The 19,980-nt window shown below is 43.7% G+C and overlaps 1 protein-coding gene across 1 annotated transcript in view; it reads left to right on the top strand.

The window, feature by feature from the left end:
* Metap1d (methionyl aminopeptidase type 1D, mitochondrial) overlaps nucleotides 1-19,980 on the top strand; it is a 72,332-nt gene that overhangs the window by 34,071 nt on the left and 18,281 nt on the right. The window contains exon 2 of the mRNA XM_050122295.1: nucleotides 19,258-19,415. Coding sequence (XP_049978252.1) covers nucleotides 19,258-19,415 — 158 coding nt within the window. The remainder of the gene's footprint in view (nucleotides 1-19,257; nucleotides 19,416-19,980) is intronic.

The following is a 19,980-nucleotide window of genomic DNA, read 5'->3' as shown; positions in this document are numbered from 1 at the left end:
TTCCTTCCTTCCTTCCTTCTCTCTCTCTCTCTCTCTCTCTCTCTCTCTCTCTCTCTCTCTCTCTCTCTCTCTGTAGAGGAAGAAACTGGGGGAAGAAGTAGTTAAGTGACTTGCCAAAGGTAGCATAAGGCCAGAAGTAAAGCCAGACGGCCCGGTCCCACTGCTCCGATCAGTTGTCCACACTTAACATCTCTAGCTGTAGCCCTGTCAGGGACTCAGTCATCAGAGACACCATGTTTCTTCTGAGGTGACTGCACCGGGGCTTGCCATGTCCTTTGTGGTGGGAAGACTTAGGTGAATGGGGCTGCCTGAACTTGCTTCTTCTCGCTCGCTGTGGAGAAGCTGGAGGAAAATCAAAGAGGCAGCTTTGGCCAGGTGTGGTGGTGGTGGTGCACCCCTTTAATCTCGGGGCTTGAGAAGCAGAGGCTGGGGAATGTGTGGGTTTGAGATCAGCCTGGTCTAGATGGTGAGTTCCAGGCCGTTGTTACCAACCCCCCTTCCCCGTCAGGGCACGGAGATGAGCCATTCCAGAGACGGTTCTGGAAACAGCGTCTGCCTCTTGGCATGTGAGCAGCTACTTCATAGCAGAAACCTGTCTACTGTGATCGGTCAGTGTTTTACCTCGGATTGGGCGGTGAGCGCTCATGACACCAGGGTGTCTCTGTGGAAGGAGCACATCTGAGGAGACACGCAGAGTGCAGCTGTTCTGCAGGCCAGCCACCGGCTTCTCGGGCTGCTCCAGAGTTCAGTGTCTTGACATCTGGGAATGCATGGTGTGCCAACTTTAAATGTGTTAACTTCCCACATATAAACAGGGCATCCCAGGTTGACAATAACGCTCACGTTTCCTTCCCTTTTTAGAAGTCTTTGGGAGAGAGATTTGGGCTGGAGGCCTGCTGGGGCAAGTCTTTTAAACTTCGTATTATTGAAAATTTCAAATATTGCTAAGAGCCGAGAAAAAGGGATGCCATACCCTTCCATGCTATTGTCCGTGGCGTGTCCATGTTGTGTGAGACAGGCTAACCCCAAACTCGCTGTGCAGACGAGGTTGAGCTTGAGCCTCTGGTCCTCTTTGCCTCCGTTTTCTGAAGATTACAGATGTGCAACACCATGCCCAGTTTACTGTAGAAATGTCGGGGGGGGGGGCGCATCTGGTGTTTGTGTGTTTGAGTGTGTGTGGCGGCACAGTAAATAAAATGGAGACTGGCCAAGGGAGACAGCTAATGCCAGCCTTTGGCTTCCACACGTACCTGCAAGGTCTTTCACTGAGCCTGGAGCTGCCAGTTTGGCTAGTTCAGCTAGCTAGCCAGTTTTCTCCAGGCATCCTCTCTGTCTGCCTTCCAGGCAGGGATTACACACTTGCATGCCTTTGCCAGGGAGGGGGTATTTTAAAACATTTCCGAAAGGATCCTGTCTGTAAGGCAGTACTGTATCACACTGCTGAGACTGTAAACTATCTTGTACCTGCTTCTGGTAGTTAATGACTGCGCTTTCTTTATTGGTGCCATTTCCCATTCAGTCTAGAATGGTTTCTTTTCAGATGGTGCCAGGTAGCACAATAGAAACAGAACTTAGCCCTGGCTGGACTGGAACTCCCAGGGAGGAATAGGCTGGCCTGGAACTAACAGAGATCTGCCTGCCTCTGCCTCCTGAGTGCTGGGATTAAAGACAAGCACCACTATATCCAGTTATTTTCACTTTTTAAAAATGGACAATACTGGATATCTTGTGTTTTTGTTCAGATGACAGCAGAACCTGGAACGAGCGGTTGCTGTGTAACCTATCACCATGGCTGATAGACATACATAATTATAGATATAGATGGAACTTGAATTTTTTGTTTAACGTTTACTGTGTGTGTATGATCTGTGTGGTGTGTGTATACTATACATATGTTATAGATAGATAGATAGATAGATAGATATGATAGATAGATGATAGATAGATAGATAGATAGATAGATAGATAGATAGATAGATAATAGACAGACAGATAGATGATAGTCAGGTAGATACATAGATGATAGACAGACAGATGATAGATAGATAGATAGATAGATAGATAGATAGACAGACAGACAGATGATAGACAGGTAGATAAATAGATGATAGGTAGACAGATAGACAGACAGATAGATGATAGACAGGTAGATAGATAGATGATAGATAGACAGACAGATAGGTGCTATATAGGTGAATGGAGATTAGAGGACAGCCTTAGGAAGTCGGTTCTCTCTTACAGATCAGTTCTAGAGACCCAGCTCCGGTCCTCAGGCTTGGCAGCAAGTGCTTTTACCACTGAACCATCTTGCTATAACTTGAATTTTTTCAAACTTTTCTGTGCTTTCAACGGGGGGGGGGGAGGTAACATTTATCATGTTAAGTTGACATTGTACAGACATTACAGTCACATTGGTCTAGAAGTTAAACAATTTTTTTTTCATTTTTACAAGGTTAAAGCATAGTGTTAAATGTGTAAGATCGCCGGGTGGTGGTGGCACACACCTTTAATCTCAGCACTCAGGAGGCAGAGTCAGGTGGATCTCTGTGAGTTCGAGGCCAGCATGGTCTACTAGAGTTAGTTCCAGGACGCTCCAAAGCTACAGAGAAACCCCATCTCAAAAAACCAAAAACCCAAACAAAACAAAGCAAGAAATATGTAAGGTCTTACCTACTTGGGTTTGATTAAGAAACTCAGCTGGGTGTGGTGGCATGCACTTTAATCCCAGCTCAAGGAGGCAGAGGCAGGTAAATCTCTGTGAGTTTGAGGTCATCCTGGTCTACAGAGTGAGTTGCAGGACAGCCAGAGCTACACTGTAAGACCCTGTCTTTAAGAAAAAAAGGAAAAAGAAAGGAAGCCCCAAGATGCACTACTTTCAAAATAGCTGATTAAAAAAATAATAAGCATGTAAAATATGAGAGGAGGAGGATGGCAAATCTAAACGCAGCTTGGACTACTACATAGGAAAGGGAAACAGAGGCTGAATAGATGGCTCAGCGGTTAAGAGCACCCGCTGCTCTTCCAGAGGACCCAGGTTCAATTCCCAGCAACCACATGGCAGGTCACAACTGTCTGTACCTCCAGTTCCAGGGGATCCAACACTCTCTCACAGACACAACTAGAAAATAAAATAAAATAACTAAAAAGAAAGAAAAGAAAAACAAACACAAAGAATGAAATAGTCAGTAGGTACTGTTTTCTTCAAAGATGTCACAGCCCTACGAAAAGACTGTTGGGCAAAACGACTGTGGGATGTACTTGCCGTTACAAAGTACCTTCTTCCTATGGAACACGGTGGTGGTATGTCTGTCTTCTAGAGTGTTCTGGCACAGTTACCAGCTTTGTGAGCCAAACCCACTCTTCGTCAGCCAATACCAAGGTCAGCCGTGAGGTGGAAGGAAAAGAGAGTAGGGTGGCTATGTGAGAATTCACACCTCAACCTTTCCTTGCCCCTCCTCGGATACTTCCTTTTGACTCAGGGCTGGGCAAGGTGATCCTAGGACACCTTCATTTCTCCCTTGCCCTGTCCCTTCTTCACTTCCCAGGACCCCACAGCAGGTGAAGATGGCCTTATCCTCCATGGTAAGGGCTCTGTGCCTGCTGTGTGTCTCCATTTGGGGGCCCCGCCCCACCCTCAGAACTCATCTCACTTGGAACTTCGGCATCTTACAATATAATTGTTCTTGAATGGAAAAGTTTACATAGGTTTTCATCAAACGCTTTTTCTAAAAAAAAAAAAAAAATTACAATACAGTGCCTCAGCAATCTGTCTCTGTGGGTGTTCACTTGAATTCTGGAAATAGAGCTAGGGTTTCTGAATAAATAGTACAACATGTGTTCAAAGTCTGTAACTCTTCCTTCTCCTTAACCACATCCTAGATAACCCGCCAACAGTGAGTGTCATTTGTGTGACTAGATTCTCTAGTTTTCTTCTTCGCGGTTCCCCCGCCCCCTTCTGGCTGTCTGGATGATTAATGTGACCAGGATACTATTGTTGACCCATTTAAGTCATGTCAGACAACACCCATTGCTCATCTGCATAATGACATACACCCCGAACATGGCATCTTCAGTGTGGGAGCTAGCGAACTACGAAGTAAGGCTCTAGTCATTAGATTATGAAACAAAAACACAAGACATTAGGAACGATTATAGCATCAAATGCTGTTATTCAAATGGTAATAGTCAGCGAATAGCAGTTCCTAACCAAGACTAATAGCATTCCTCCTCTAGTCATTCATAAGACGAAGAAGAGAGGTGGCTGCACGCAACAGTGTGCGTCTAAGTCTGTCAAAGCGTGTTTTAATATTCCTTGACTATTATGGGATTTATTGCAAATAGTTGAGGGTTTTCAATTGCTAATCAGTGATTATGGAAATAACACTTCTGAAATTTTTGAAAAAAAAAGTTGGCTGACATTTTTATCATAGTTTTATTAAACTGGTATTTGAATAATTTTCGAGACAACTAATTTACTGCGGAAACTATTTTGATGAACGATCTGATAACAGAGATCAGCGCTGACAGCCCTTGAAACATTTACATTTTGTAAGGGCATCCTCTGCACAGTGTTTGAAGTCAATGCAAAAATCTAAAGGCACCAAATTTAGGCTAGCAGGTTTCCATGGTTGCGCTTTTCCGAGTTATTTTGTGTGGAGTGCAAGTGGGTCTGTGAGTCACTGATAATTATTTGTTGTTTTGTTTGTTCTGCTGGTAATTCTGTGTTTAGCTGAATTTAATATAGTTCACACAGCATGCTTTGGTTTATGTATATTTTAGTGTTCATGATTGACAGTGATTGAGCATTTCTTATGGAGTGCTTGCCTTTTTTGTCATAAGTGATGTATGTTGCTAGTCCTTGAAATGTAAATAAGTTCTTCTTGTATCACTGTTTAATAAACAGGAATTTTTATGCAAAGAAGACTTCTTGGTACATTTTAAACAATAGGGTTGGAGACATCTAGATGTTTTTGTTCAGCGGAGTGTACACCAATACAAATATATTTGAACTGTAACAAACAAGGACAACATAAAGGCTTATGGCTAAGCCCTACCTTGACTGGATACAGTTAAGTAATGGGTTAAAAATAGCAGTGTTCTAGACAAGGGTGTTGCTCAGGGTGGAGCGTGTGCCTCACCTGCAGGGCACAAGGCTCTAGGTTCAATCCTCAGCATAGGAAAGAAAAATTTAATTAAACAAATACAAATTTGAAATAGCACCCTGGCAAAAGTGCTGGAACTGTGACGGCGACCTTTCCAGGGGACTGTTCCTGCAGGTGGGAGATTCTCTAGCAGGAGCTCTTTTCTCCCGCCCTGTGCACAGTGCAAGAGCAGTTCTGTGCACTGTGTTTAGAAGGACCTGGGACTTGAAAAGAGGGAGGGTCTCTTCCACCTCTGCATGGATGAAGAGAGCTTCCATAGACCTTGCCATTAAGCACCAAGCTAGCAAGGATCCACCAGAAAGACAGCAATTGCACGACTCATCCTTGTGAGTTCAAGTCTTCTTTCGGTACAGTCCAGTCATGCTGTCTGAGGGTCTTGGTACATCTGCAGTCAGGTTTGGTGCTCAAAGTTGGGAGAGGCCGGGTGCTTTAGGCTCTTGCTTTAAGCCCCAGCAGCTCCGGGGCCCCATGTAGGATCTCAGAGTCCTTTGTGAATCGCTGGCTCTTCCTAGAATGCATTTCCAAATTGAGGGTTTATCCTACGCTTCTCTCTATCTGTCATCACACAGTTACCATAGCAACCTGCTGAGGAAGATTCCTTCCTTCCGATTAAAGCAGGAAACTAAGGCGTTAGGGAATTTAGCCTGTTCCAGTAAACCAATGAATACTCAGGGGAAAGGAGTTAGTTTTAAACAAGAATCCAAACATAGTGCTCTCTTCAGCGACAAACAGTAAAATTGGAATGAACAGAGGTTAGTACAGCCACTGCACAAAGGTAGCTCAAAATTTGTGAGGTCTTCCATAAAAAGAGGGAAAGAATTAATTATAGAATTAGAAAGACACTTCTTTTAGAAGACCATGCAATAAAACATAAAATATCTTAATTTCTATATTATTTCACTGTTGAGTCACAAATCACATCTTATACTGGGTGTTTGGGAATTGGCATTCCTTTTGTGACATTCTGACAGAATTAAACCTCAAAAAGTGTTCAGTATACGTAACAGACAGTAAATAGTTTTCAGATATTTTTTATATCAGATACTCCATTAATCTTAAAAAAAAGACATGATGAACTTATCATTCCACTAAATGTGAGCAATATCTCCAATATTTTCATCTGAGGTTCTCAAGTGACATGTTTTCAGATGTGAGAGGCAGCCAGCCATATACAGATAAGGAGTACACATTTTATTGGTAGTGATATTGTTGGTGGTTTTAACTTTTATTCCTAAAAAAAAAAAAAATTGTTAAGCGTCTTTTAAAACAGGAAGAAGGGCTGAGTGGTAGTGGCACAAGCCGTTAATCCCAGCAGGTGGATCTCTGTGAGTTTAGGCCAGCCTGGCCTACAGAACAGATTCCAGTACAGCCAGGGCTATACAGAGAAACCCTATCTTGGGAAAAGGAGGAGGAGGGAAGGAAGAAGGAAGAAGGAAGAAGGAAGAAGGAAAGAAAGAAAGAAAGAAAGAAAGAAAGAAAGAAAGAAAGAGAAACAGCAACAGCACTAGGTTGGAAGCGACTACATTGAATTTTTGATGTTAATGCTTAAAACTGTCCAGTGCTTCTTTATTTATATGGTCAACTGGGTCTACCCTCAGTTAATCTTTAAAGATTTTTAAACTAAAGATTAAAAATTATCTGTGTCATCTTAGTTAGGGTTTCAATTGCTGTGAGGAGATACCGTGACCACGGCAGCTTTTATAAAGGAAAACATTAATTGGGTGCCTTACATTGTCAAAGGTTTAGTCCATTATCATCATCATGGTGGACAGTGCAGCATCTAGCAGATATGGTGCTGGAGTTAATGCATCTGTAGGCAACAGGAAGTGAACTGAGCTAGGCATAGCTTGAGCATAGACCTCAAAGCCCAGTCCCATAGTGACCACTTCCTCCAACAAGACCACACCTACTTCAATAAGGCCACACCTCCTAATAGTGCCACTCCCCGTGGGTTTATGGGGACCAGTTACATTCAAACTTCCACGTGTGGCAACATAGTTCTACCAAGTTCAAAGCCATTTTCAAAAAATTGCATAATTTTTCTGTACTAAGAAGGACTTCTACGTGGTTTCTCTTTATTTTTCTTGTTGAAAATAACTCCTTGAGCACACTTTTAATCCCAGCATTCAGGAGGCATAGGCAGGCAGATCTCTGTGAGTTCAAGGCCAGCCTGGTCTACAGAGCGAGTTCCAGGTTCCAAAGTTACACAGAGAAACTGTCTCAGAAAACAAAACAAACAAACAAAAGGCCTTCTTGATGGGTGATCTTGGCTTCTATTGTCTTAAGTCTGTGTGTTCTCAGCCGTGGAAGCCTGGAGATGTATGTGTCTTTTTCCTCAGGCTTTGGCTTTTCCACTGTGGGATTATTGGCATCGTTTCTCTCCATCTCTACTGCCATGCAATGCTGCAGAGACAGTTCCCAAGACGGTCAAAGATTTCCATTTCAATGTTTTCTTTCATGTGGCGTTGTGCAGTGAAGACATCATCAAGCATGAATTAAGATGGAGACTTTGGTGGAAATTTTTGTATGTGTGTTGATATTGTTGCTATAGTTTTAATCAAAGGTTCAAGCTGTTTTAGAACAATTATTTGATTGTGCAACAATAACTTTACATAATGTATCAAGAAGGAAAGAAGAAAGAAAGAGAGGGAGGAAGGGGAGAGGGAGGGAGAGAGAAAGAGAGAGAGAGAGAGAGAGAGAGAGGGATCCAAAGGTAGAATGGAGTTGACATTCTTATAAAATGAAAACTAAAATTACGCTCTTCAAATGCTTTAATACAATTTAAAAATACTCTTATCAGAGCTGTACTTTTGATCATAGACTGTGTCCCCACATCTTCTGTTATTAGGTATTTTAATTCAAAATGACTAGCACTTTTATTTTACACGGCAATTGTATTTATGAAGTCTTTTTTTTTCTAAATTAAAGGACTTTCTTACTATCTCATTAAAAAAAACCCTGATATTTTTGTAAGATCATTCTCTAAAATTGAATTCCACGTGTGATTTCTGTGAAATTGCCCTTTCTGGTTCCTATTTGTGTACTCTAGGATAAAGTTGTTCCGTCTCTGACTTGTTTGGGTGAGGTATATGAGGTAACCGGAATGTTCCTCTGGACTCTGGAAAGCTGGAAGTCGCCAGATGTTCTCGCTAGCCCAGAAGCGAGTGCTCCCTGGTCCCAGGGCTGGTGAGATTCCTTCCTGCTGTTCAGACAGCTACTTGCTTTGGTTTCTTTTTCTCTTATGCTTCTACTCTGGTCAGAGATTTTTTTTTTAATCTGTATTTAAATGATACTATGGCATCCCGAAAATCTGGCAAAGAAAATGATATTTTGATGACATTTTTCACAGGGCTCAACTGGAATGAATTATTACATTTTAACAAGGCTCTAATAAACAGCTCCTTTATTCCTCCCTCGAAGGGCACAGTATTTCTTTGTCCAACAAGTTGCCTGAGTGTACGTATTGTCGAACTTTGAAAAAGCTTCTTTTCTCTAAACTTCAGCCGAGAGACAATGGCCTTGCTCAGCGAATACTGCTTCCCTGTGACTCAGTATTTTCTGATCTGTGGTCTGTTGAGGATGAACTTAGATTTCGACTTGAAGTAAATATTTTTTGTCTGAAGTGAAGACATTACATACAGTAGCTGTATTTCCCGGAAGAGATGAATCATTTCTGTGTAACTTTCCCTGGTCTGTCAAAGGATGGACTTTGATTTTTGCCAAAATCTTTGGCAACCTTCCCTCAACTGGGCTTAAGCTAACCTAAAAGAACCCTCCCCCCTGACAGGCACCAACATGGGTCCCCATTAAGTAAATGTGTTTATTGATTTGTATTTATAATATAGGTTGGAGGGAGGGACGCTTTCCCAGGAGGACAAAGCTTCTTGTTGAGATCCTTAGGTTCTGGTGGTAGCTACTCGTAAATAATCCCATTATCAGATCGATTTTTTTTAAAGATTTTTTATTTATTACATATACAATACAGTGTTCTGCCGCCATGTATGCCTGCATGCCAGAAGAGGGCACCAGATCTCATTTTAGATGGTTGTGAGCCACCATGTGGTTGCTGGGAATTGAACTCAGGACCCCTGGAAGAACAGTCAGTGTCCTTAACCTCTGAGCCATCTCTCCAGCCCCTTTTTTTTGGTTTTTTGAGACAGGGTTTCTCTGTGGCTTTGGAGCCTGTCCTGGAACTAGTTCTGTAGACCAGGCTGGTCTCGAACTCCCAGAGGTCCGCCTGCCTCTGCCTCCCGAGTGCTGGGATTAAACGCGTGCGCCACCATCGCCCGGCTCAGATCGATTTCTTTATACTTATGGTATTTGGTTTGCGTGTATGTCTGTGCACCATGTAAGTACCTGATGCCCACAGAGGCCAGAAGAAGGTGTCGCATAGCCTGGGACTGGAGCCACAGATGGTTGTGAGCCACCATGTAGGCGCTGAGAGTTGAACCCAGGTCCTCAGGAAGAGCAGCCAGTGCTCTCAACGTCTCTCCATTCTCAAACTTGATTTTTTTTAAAGAAGCAAATTGAAGTATTTTCCTAAATAGTTTCTGTCAGTGGTGTTATTGCCGTTAATACTTTTTTTTTAAAGGAAGCAGGATGTCGCATAGAGCTAACGTCCTGAGGGAGCCTTGGGGAGGGTCCTGCTTTGCTTTGAACCATTCTTGACTGTTACTATTGAACTAGGGTACCCCAAGCTGCCACCCCCACTTTCCTCAGAAGTGCTCTCTGTGTGACTGAGTCTAGCTTGTGTTCTCCAGAACCAGGACCCCCAGACTTTGAGGGATGGCTCTGACATCCAGAGACCAGTGTCTGCCTCACCTTCATCCGCCACTTATTTTATTATAATAAATAATAGCCAACCCCATTGCAGTGTTGAAACAATGCCTCCACAGAAGAGTGTGAGCAACCGGGATGGACACTCACATTTCATGATAAAAGGGAGTTTCTGGGCTGGAGAGATGGCTCAGCCAGCTACGGTCTTCCAGAGGACCAGAGTCTAGTTCCCAGCACCCACATGGCAGCTTCCAGCTGTGTGTAACATCAGTTCCAGGGGGTCTGGTGTTCTCTTCTGTCTTCTATGAATACGAGATATGCACATGGTGCAAGGACATACATGCAGACAAACCCCCGACACATAAAAATAAACGTTCTTTTCAAAAGCGAGTTTCCACATTTGTCTCTTAGTATGTGGCGTATTTTCTCTTCATCCTGTGGGATCTTCATGGCTGTAGTCATGGTTTTAGCTATAAATAACCGCAAGGACAGCCCTGCTGGACATCAGCTAGAGTCTTTATTTCGCACAAGTACTTGTAGCAACCCGTTAAACCCCTCTACGTGCTTTCTTTCGGACATTGCTGAAAATGAGCACTTTCCCATCACCTGCATACCAACTGGGCCTGTGCCTCTTTAGAAGTGTTTAACAAACGTTCTATCTTTACCGTTTGGAGGCCGTTCCCAAATGATGCAAATTCACTCCCCCCTCCCCCCCAGTGATCCTCCTAGGTTTGTGAAACAGACCCACTCTTCTCTCTGCAAGGGCATCTCAGCTTGAAATCCAGGAAGCAATGGTGGATGGTGTCCATATCCATGACTTCCTGAGATGGAGGGAAAGTGTGGACGGCATCTGGGGGACAGGGGCTCTTTTCCAGCTTGTTTCCTGTAAGTTCAATTGGAAGACCTTGTCTGTGCAAATAGATTTCAAAATAGAGCCTGCCCTTTGACTGTCTCCATAATTACATGGCTCGCTCTGTATTTTATTTGGCAGCCAGAGCAGTTAACCCCTGGAAGGAAGGGGCTGATGGCATGCCCAGCTTGCCTTCCCAGACATGTCCATGGGAATGAATAAACCAGTGTTTGGCAAGGCCCACAGCTAAAAACACACCAGAATCATCTCTAACTGAACTGGAGCTCTCTGGGAACAGATCTAATAATGTTTATTGTGACTGATTAAAAAACTTAACTCTGTCCTCGATGTGTGGACTGTGGAAAGGTACTAATTGTTTTTAAAAAAATTGGGAGTCGGGGGAGTTCCTCGTTGCTTTGATGTCAGCAACATCTGTCAGCAGGATGAATTTGCTGTTGTTTCGTTTCAAGAGCCCTTGTCCGTCAGCTTTGCCCAATCAGTTTTGCTGCAGTCTGGGGCAATCCCCCCATGTGTGGATGTGTTTTTCCTTCCACAAACGCACAGGTTGTTTCTTGTGAAACATGAGCTTCTCTTCTGCTTTATAGCTGCCTGGAAATGGGAAGGACCCACCAGGCCCTCCCTTCTTTTCAAACATGTACATCCTCGTCCTTGATGGCAGAAGCATCATAGGGAGTGACTCAGACTTTTTCATTTTTCTTCCGCAACCTTTATGGAGTTAGGAAACCTTTTACACGGAGGACGGTCAGCGCTTTAGGTCAAGAGATGGGGGGGGGTGGGTAGATGCTCTTGCAGCCTTCTCTTGGACTCCAGGCACGTGATGCTCTGAGAGCTGTGGTTTCTGCTCTGAGGGAGTGCTTGGAGTCGGTGGAAGTCTCATCTTTCTGTGGTTCTAAATCTGCGCTTCAAAAATGTGTTCCTAGGGGACGGTATTTTCTAAGCCTACTGGAGGAAGCAGCGTTTTTTTGAGCAGTAAAACAAAACCAAACCCTGTCAGATTGCTGCCACAAAGTAAGCTGCCTTTTTTTTAAAAGTTGAAGTTAATGTCTTATTTAAGCAAATCATTTGGTTAAAATTAAAATTATCAATGACTGCAAGAGCCACAGTTGAAAATGAATTAGTAAAACATTGTTGTTTTCTCTCTTGGTAATCATAAATCATTTAAATCTGGCAGACAGTCCTCCCTTCATCCAAAATAATTGCCTCCATTTGTAAAATCAATTAGATGTTAATATGCTATAAATAATAGTTTTGTTACTAGACTTTGGCATTTGCTGATCATTATGAAGAAATATATTCAGCAAGACATTTTACAGGGTGTCTTTTCAGTCCCGTATTATCTCTGGTTGACATTGTTAGCGAGCGTAAGGTCGTGCCAGGCTGCTTTATCGTGTTGTTCTCTAGCCAGATGTTTGACCCTCCTGAATGTGGCTGAGTGAGGATGGGTGGCCTGCTGCCGAGTGGAAGTCTGTAACGGAAGATGGAGGTGCTGGTAGCCACGCTAGAGTACGAGCTCACTTGTCCACTCTTACAACTGCTTAAAATAACGAACACTTTATAGGCCCCTGTGAAAGTTCGTTCAGCCCTCACCCCTAAGAATACCTGTTGACCAAAAGAAAACTCACATTTTCATGGGTAAAATTGGCTTAATAAAGGGTCATTAGCAAAGGTACGCATAAAAACCCAGGGCACGGTGGGCGCAATGGAAGCATTTCATTAAGTGGTATAGGAAGCACGAGCGGATAACAATTAAGATGGACCCTGAGTTACAAGGCCAATCAACACGGGGCAGGCTGTGTGCAGTGACGTTAGTCATGGAAGACACAGCCCTCCCTCCAGCATGCAGGGTTCCACAGCCCTACCTCTCAGGCAGAGTTTAGAAATTGATGTTCTTACCAAATATGGAAATATTTAAGCCCATACACTAGACTTATTATATCCCATGTATAAATTTAAAATACAAAGCCCATGCAGCAGGAGGCAGAGGACAGAGCAATTTCAAGAGACATTGAGCCCACACAGCATGCTACTCCACGGAGGGGAAGAAACGGGTGTCTGTCAATTTCAGAGTTCAGCTTCAGACTCTGAGAGGAGTTTTGTGACACCGAATGAAATTTGTGTCATTGCCTTTGATAACAGTAAATATTCAGCTCCCACAACGTGGGGATTTGCTGCCAGTGGACACCCTCCAGCTTTTCTGCTAGGGGGTCAGCAGTAACGGTACTCTGATGAGCCAACAGGAAGGGACTCTTTGCTGCTCTGGGCTCCCTGTTCTGGGGTGCTTGATGGTTTCCACCGGTGCATCCTAAACATCACATAGGTCCATTTGCCCCTGCAGTAATTAGCATCTCCTGCATCTTCCTCCCCAAGCAGCGTCACCAAAAGAGCACGCGCAGTGACTCTGGCGAACCGCACTGCCAAGAGGACCAGGCAGTGTTCTCGTCTCCGAAGATGGTCACTGAGCACCACATTAATAGCAAATTGGAAGTTAGATATAGTTCTAGGGGTCATAAGACAGAACTATATAGAAAACAGACTTCTTATCAGACACTATGGTTGAGTATGTTCCTAGAACCCTGATTATATTCATAAAGATTGGGATTTTAATTTTGCCAAGTCTGCTTTTGGATTTGTTTATTTATTTGTTTATTTGGTTAGGTTTTTTTTTTTTTTTAATTTGAGATGGGGCTCCTCTGTATAGCCCTGGCTGTCCTGTATTCTTGACTGTCCTGGGACTTGGAGATCTGCCTGCCTCTGCCTCTCGAGTGCTGGGATTAAAGGCATGCACCACCACTGCTTCGTTTTTTGCATGTGGAATTTTGACTATTACTGATTGATTTAAATATGATACAGCTGGGGAGGTGGCTCTTTGGTAAGAATGTTTCCTGGGAAACCATGGCTTCAAAATTTGAGCACCATATTTAAAAACGGGACATGGTCCTGCTTACAGCTCCCAGAACTGGGAGAGGAAGATCAGAGCTATCAGGGTTGCTGGGGATTGCTAGTCGAGACCAGATTTAGTAAGAGATCTTGTTTCAAAGGAATAAGGGAGAGATGAGTTAGAGCAGGACCCCTAGAGAGTCCTCCCCAGACCCCACATCAGAGAGAGAGAGAGAGAGAGAGAGAGAGAGAGAGAGAGAGAGAGAGAGAGAAAGAGGCATCTTATAACATATACCAAAAAATAAAAGGTTTTAAAAATTATCCCTGGCTACCATTTATAGGGTGATCAGAAGACCAATCAATGTCTTCCAAGGTACCAAGACTTAAACCCATCTGTTCCTGTCATCTGTGAAAACACTTATTTTTTTTTCCTGGTCAGTAGTGAATAGTTAGTAGAAATATATATAATAGTATGTGAAAATCATGTTACTTTATGATAGCATGTATAGGGTAACTTTTATTAAACTGAAGGAAAATACTTTACTTCCAATGTAAAGGTTAAGTGGATTTGATTAGAGCTGCTGCCGTCAACAGATTAACTGTGTCTGGCTGAGCTTCCAGTGTTTGATGTTTGCCCCTACAGTTGCTGGGGTGGGGGGCATGCTTGTATCTTTCTGGCAGCGAGACCGCCGTTTGGCAGGACAGATACATTAGCCACACTGTTCGCCCAGAAAGTGAGTACCTCACAAGCCTTATCCAGGCGTTCCAGTGGAGACCTGACGGTTTCATAATTCAAGTTTAAGTACATAAAAAGGATTCCCCTGTAGTGCCTATGTACTTGAACTTGATATTACTGATAAAGATGGCCTCTCTTTCATGTAATCAGCCACACTGAAAATAATCCTGTGTGATAAAATTGATCAGAGTCTGTATCACCCGCTGTCTGGCTGTAGCAGGGCAGTTAAGTGTTGCTGAACGCAGGCCAGTGCTAAGCCTGCTATCTCAGAAACACCTGGGAGCCGCTCAACAAGGTGTTGGCACAGGAGATGCTCTGTGGGTCAGAGTTCACTGTCACCGCACTTGATAGACAACTGTCACACCACTCCCTGAGGACCAAGAGTGGAACTCCACAGTACCGCCCACTGCCGTCTCTCCAGCCTGGCTTTCATCCCTCCTTCCATTTTGTTGACTTAATGTTTGCCTCCCCTACAGGAAAGTCCTTCCCTTGAAAGCTGGAACCACTGTGTTTCCTGGATCTAGGATGTGGAAACACAAGAGTGGAAGCGGAAAAACGCAGTGTTGAGTAAAAGGATAAAGCTGGGTGTCCCACAGATAAATGTTAAAGATGGAAATGGAGGGAGGGCGGTCATGTGCGGACCACACCTCTTGTCTTACCTCCCTCCTCGCCTCGTGGGAGGAAGAGCACCCTTACTCCCCTTAATGCTCAGAATGTGGGGCGCAGAAGTTTTGGTAGCGCAGGTCTATTTGACTTCATTAGCATATGCCTCCCAGTTCCTCTAAGAATTTCCATGAAAAAGATGTCTTCGTTCGAAATGTTAACTGAGCACAGGACATATATTTTTCAAGATTAAACAAACAAGCAAAACTTCCTTCAAAATCCAAATCATGAAAACGTTGCGGTTTTCGGCTGGGCATGTTTGGGCTTCCAGAGCCCCGGCATACCGTCAGATGACAGTGTGGTGGTCGCAGCACTAGGCTTGGAGATGGGGAGCTGATGGGGGCCTGGTTGTTGATTCTGAGAGTGTGTGCTTCATCTTTAAACAGTGGCATGAACAACTGCTGCCTACTTAACAGTCAGTAAGGACCAATAGGGATAAAATGACCATCTAGCAGTGAGGGTCATCAAAAAGGAGTTGTTAAATCTGAATTCTGTTTGCTTGTTTGTTGTTTTTGAGACAGGGTCTCTCTATGAATATAGTCCTGAAACTTGATATGTAGACCAGGCTGACCTCAAGCTCACAGATATCCACCTGCCTCTGCCTCCCAAGTGCTGGGATGAAAGGTATATGCTACCACTTTCCGGCAATGTTTTCCTTTATAAGAGTTGCCATGGTCCCTTTGCTGGCCCTGGGAAAGCTGGCCTTGCCTCTCACTGAACACTACAGCAAGAGACCTGGCCCCTCCACTCCAGAGAGACAGCCCTACCCCTCACCACAGGTGATGGTGAACTGACTCTGAGGGCATTGACTAGGTGAGTTGGCTCCACCCCCCTCTCCTGAGGTGGGTGACCCCAGTGGTCTGGACTGACCAGCTCAGCCACCACTCAGGCCCACAGCTGGCCAGGCCTTGGGTTGGCCATCCTAGCATCTCCCCCATCTAAGGCCTGCTGGAGCTCATGAAGGGACTGGTCCTATGGAACAATACCAGCAGGATCTCCAAGACTTGGGGCAGCCACGAGGCATCCCAGAGCAGTTCTGGTGAGGATCCAGTTTGATGGTGTGTACCAGAAACAGAGGCCTTGAGCCAGACCAGTGACTCATGACAATATTCATTCATTAGTAAAGCTGATAGGACAGAAGGGTCTGCTCTGTGACACACCGAGGCCCCCAATACCACCAGGACGAATGAAGAGGTGTTGGAGAGGCAGAAAAGAAGGAGAAGGGAAGAGGGGTTTTGTTGTTTTTGTTTTGTTTTGGGTTTTTTGTTAGTTTTGTTCTTGGTTTTGTTTGTTTGCTTGCTTACTTACTGTGTTTTATTTCCTTTGGGGGGGGTGCTACAGGGATAAGGGGAAGATATGGGGGACTGGGAGGTGAGTGGAATTGGCGTACATGATATGAAACTCCCAAAGAATCAATTAAAATAGTTAAATTTAAAAAAAAGTTGTTGTGTTCATGTGTCTTTTCACATAAAAACCCTTCACTTGTCTCTGCCTCCCAAATGCTAGAATTAAAGGTATGGGCCACCACTGCCCGGCTTACACATGACTTTATGTTGGTTTTAGGGGGTCAAACTCAGGTTTTCATGTTTACCTACTAGGCTATCATCCCATCTACTCATTAGAAAAAATTAATAACTTAAAAAGTAGGAAAAATATGCCCATCTGTTTCAAGTCCTTTTAGAGCTGAGTGTGGTGACTTGTCAGTATACTCTTGACCTCTCAGAAGGCTGAGATAGGAAAATACATTGAGCCCCGGAGTTCAGGACCATCCTGGTCAACAGACCAGGCCCCATTTCAAAAAAATAAAAATAGAAAACCATTAAAAAAAGAAAATAAATGGTTTTCTGGCCTCTTGTCTGGGATTTGGAATTGTCTACAGTAATACTAGGGTCCAGTGTGGCTGGGGATTTTAGCTCTGTGAGGGTGTGAACCTGTCTGTGTACAGGGCTCTGGGTTAGGTCCCCAGCAGTGCAGTAAAGTAAAAACATAGCGAACATATGTTAATATGTGCTCTTCAGCATTATTTATGTCATACACTATTACACATATTACCCAAAACCTCTCTATGTGTCTGATTTAACAGTACTGAGTTCAAGCTGAGAGAAAAACACAACTGAATGAAACTTTGAACGTTGAATCTCATGCCTTTTTTCAATCCGTCAGCAATGCTGACTTGGGGATCTATCCTCCACCAGTTCTCACAGCTGAGATGTGATCTAGGGCCAGCAGTTCCCAAGCACAGAGTGCTTGAGGCTTACTGAAAGCCCGCTCCCCTCATCCAATGGAGGAGGGTCCACCGAGAATCTCTCCTTTTCCTCACGGCTGATTCTCCTGGCCTGGGTGACTCAGAGTGAGAACAGCGGTGACATCAGCAGCTGCTGGGCAGGGCTGAGAGGTAAATGGTTTAGGCTCTGTCACAGCTAATCAACCCTGCCTTAGCTGAGACACAGTCCTGACCAGTTGTAAATAACTCAGGGTAGGTATGGGCACCAAAATCTGAATTTCGCCTTACAAGATACTGTTGCTTCTGATTTTTTTCCCAACGACTCATAAATGTAAAAACCCATTTTTTGGTGTTAAGCTGTATAAAGACAGGCAGCAGGCCAGATCTGGCCCTTAGGCTGGAGTCTGTCAGCCTGTCTTATAGCTGTGACCTGTGGGGGGTGGTTCTAAATGATTGCTTTTTTTGTAATAGTAATGGAAGTCGATTTTTTTTTTGAGACGTAGACGGTTTTTAAAAGCTAACAGTATAGAAGAAAATAAAATGAACCAAAGTCTTCCCTCCTCCTGCCCTAATTACACACTCTAGAAATTCCCCCTGTTGATGAATATTAATCTTGGCAATGTATAGACGTACACAAGCCTTAAATGTGTAAGCTTCCTTTACCCTAATGGGTTTCTTTTTTGGACATGATTTTTTAATTTATTCCTTATGAATTTCTTACATGTACACAAAGTATTTTGACCGTGCCCACCCCCACCCCTGCCTAACAGTTACTCAGTGTGTGCTTTCCCAGAATGGTACCCTGTGGTCTCTGCCCATCAGTGCGCAGAGACCACTTAGCGCCTTTCACTCTCCTGGGAAGGAGTCCTGTGTGGCTCAGGATGGTGTCAGACTCACTGTGCATCTGAGGATGACTGTGAACCGAGCCTCCCGTCTCTGTGTCCCAAGTCGTGAATGCACACTGCCATAGTTAGCTTCGTTCTTCTTAATGGTTTCAGAATTCTCTGTTGTGTCGATGGACGGTGTTATGTATGTGGCCCATCCTCTGTTGATACTTCCCGCTTGAAATCAGGCCGCTTCACAATTTTCTACCCAAACATTCCCTAGGTAAAGGTGTGGTTCCATACATCCACGAGTATATATTATCTGTGGGCTATAGTCTGAAGAGAGAGCCAGACGATGGGGGTGCATGCCTTTAATCCCTGCACTTGGGAGCCAGAGGCAGGAGGATCTCAGTGAGTTTGAGGCCAGCCTGGTCTACAAAGCAAGTTCCAGGACACACAGGACTGTTACACAGAGAAACCCTGTCTCAAAAAAAAAAAAAAAAAAAAAAAGTCTAAGGAGATAAATTGCTGACTCAAAAAATGTGCTTTTAGTATTTTAATAAATGCCTCTAAATGCCTATGCTTCTTTTCTTTGGTTTCACCGACATTTTTGCTATTTGGTCCAAGTCGAGCCTTCATCGCAGCGAATTTTGGTATAATGCCTGCATGCACAAGAACTTAACACGGTCGCGACCCTATGCAGGCCAAAAGTGCAGCTGGCAATTTGTGACTTTTGAAGGGAAAATGGTTTTAAAGAGTGTAGAGCCGCCAAAGTAGTGCCCTGAATTCTAGGGTTATCTGGACATCGTCTCACAAGGTACCGAAGCAGAAATTGCTCTTTTCCATACCTGCTGCGGGGCAGATCTTTCCGTAAGTTTATTTCCTATTAGAGTAAAGCTCTCCACCGTCAGAAATTTATGTAAACAGTGCCAGTTAGTCAATATGGTGTGCTACTGTTGTACCAGAATACTGCTGGCCCCTTTCTCTCTGGGGCTTTCTCTTTTGAGTCAATAAGGAACGAGACTAATGATTTAATAGGTATAGCACCTTCAGGGGCAACACCGGTAACGTCTTTTCTTTCTGTCTGTCTTCTTAACCTGAACTACATCTATTTCTGCTCATAGGTTGTCAGAGAATTTTGTCTTCTCCACTCAATCATCTCTGCTTATACAAGCGGACAGGCAGTCAACAAAGAAGAAATTTCTTTTTCTGGAGACAAAGGGATCTCTCCCACAATGTAGTCTCGCCGGCTGCAGTTTCTCCAGCACATCCTGTGCCCAAGGTACTGTACTGATGCGGGCTGCTACTCTTTCTGGCGGGCAGAGGTGAACTGAAAACTCGGCTTGTGATTTCAAATTGTGAGGAAGACATTTTATTTTAACGTCCTGCAGTTCGAGGCTGTCTATTAAAACAGAAATAAAGGTCTAGGCAAACAACTGTTTAGCTTATCTGGAATTTCAGCTTTTAATTAAGAAAATTTTTATTGTTAAATTTCAATATGTAACTAAAACTGTGTATAGTTTGTGACTTTTTTAGGGAAAATGACTGTAAAATTGGAATGATTCAAGAGAAATTCATGGAAATTAGCATACTGGATGTTTTTAATCCCTTCAACTTTCTGTGTTACGAATGCTACTGTCTTTGAATAAATTTTTTTTAGAGTAAATTAAATAAAAGCCAAAGCATTCTCGATTCTCCCCACCAAAGGTTTCAGTATTGTGGAAAGACAATCTCTCTGTCTTTGATAATGCAAAGTCGGTGTAAGGCATCATTTAGGAAGAAGGAAAATAGCTACAAGAGATACAGACTTGTCCCGAACATCACCTGCTCTCTCCCTCGTACACTCT

This window comes from Alexandromys fortis, unplaced genomic scaffold, assembly GCF_014885135.2.
Source record: "Alexandromys fortis isolate MF-2015 unplaced genomic scaffold, M_Fortis_MF-2015_v1.1 scaffold_8_9099976_23576923, whole genome shotgun sequence".
NCBI lineage: Eukaryota > Metazoa > Chordata > Mammalia > Rodentia > Cricetidae > Alexandromys > Alexandromys fortis.
The sequence above is the reverse complement of the archived record's forward strand: the minus strand, read 5'-3'. Positions and strand labels throughout refer to the sequence as shown.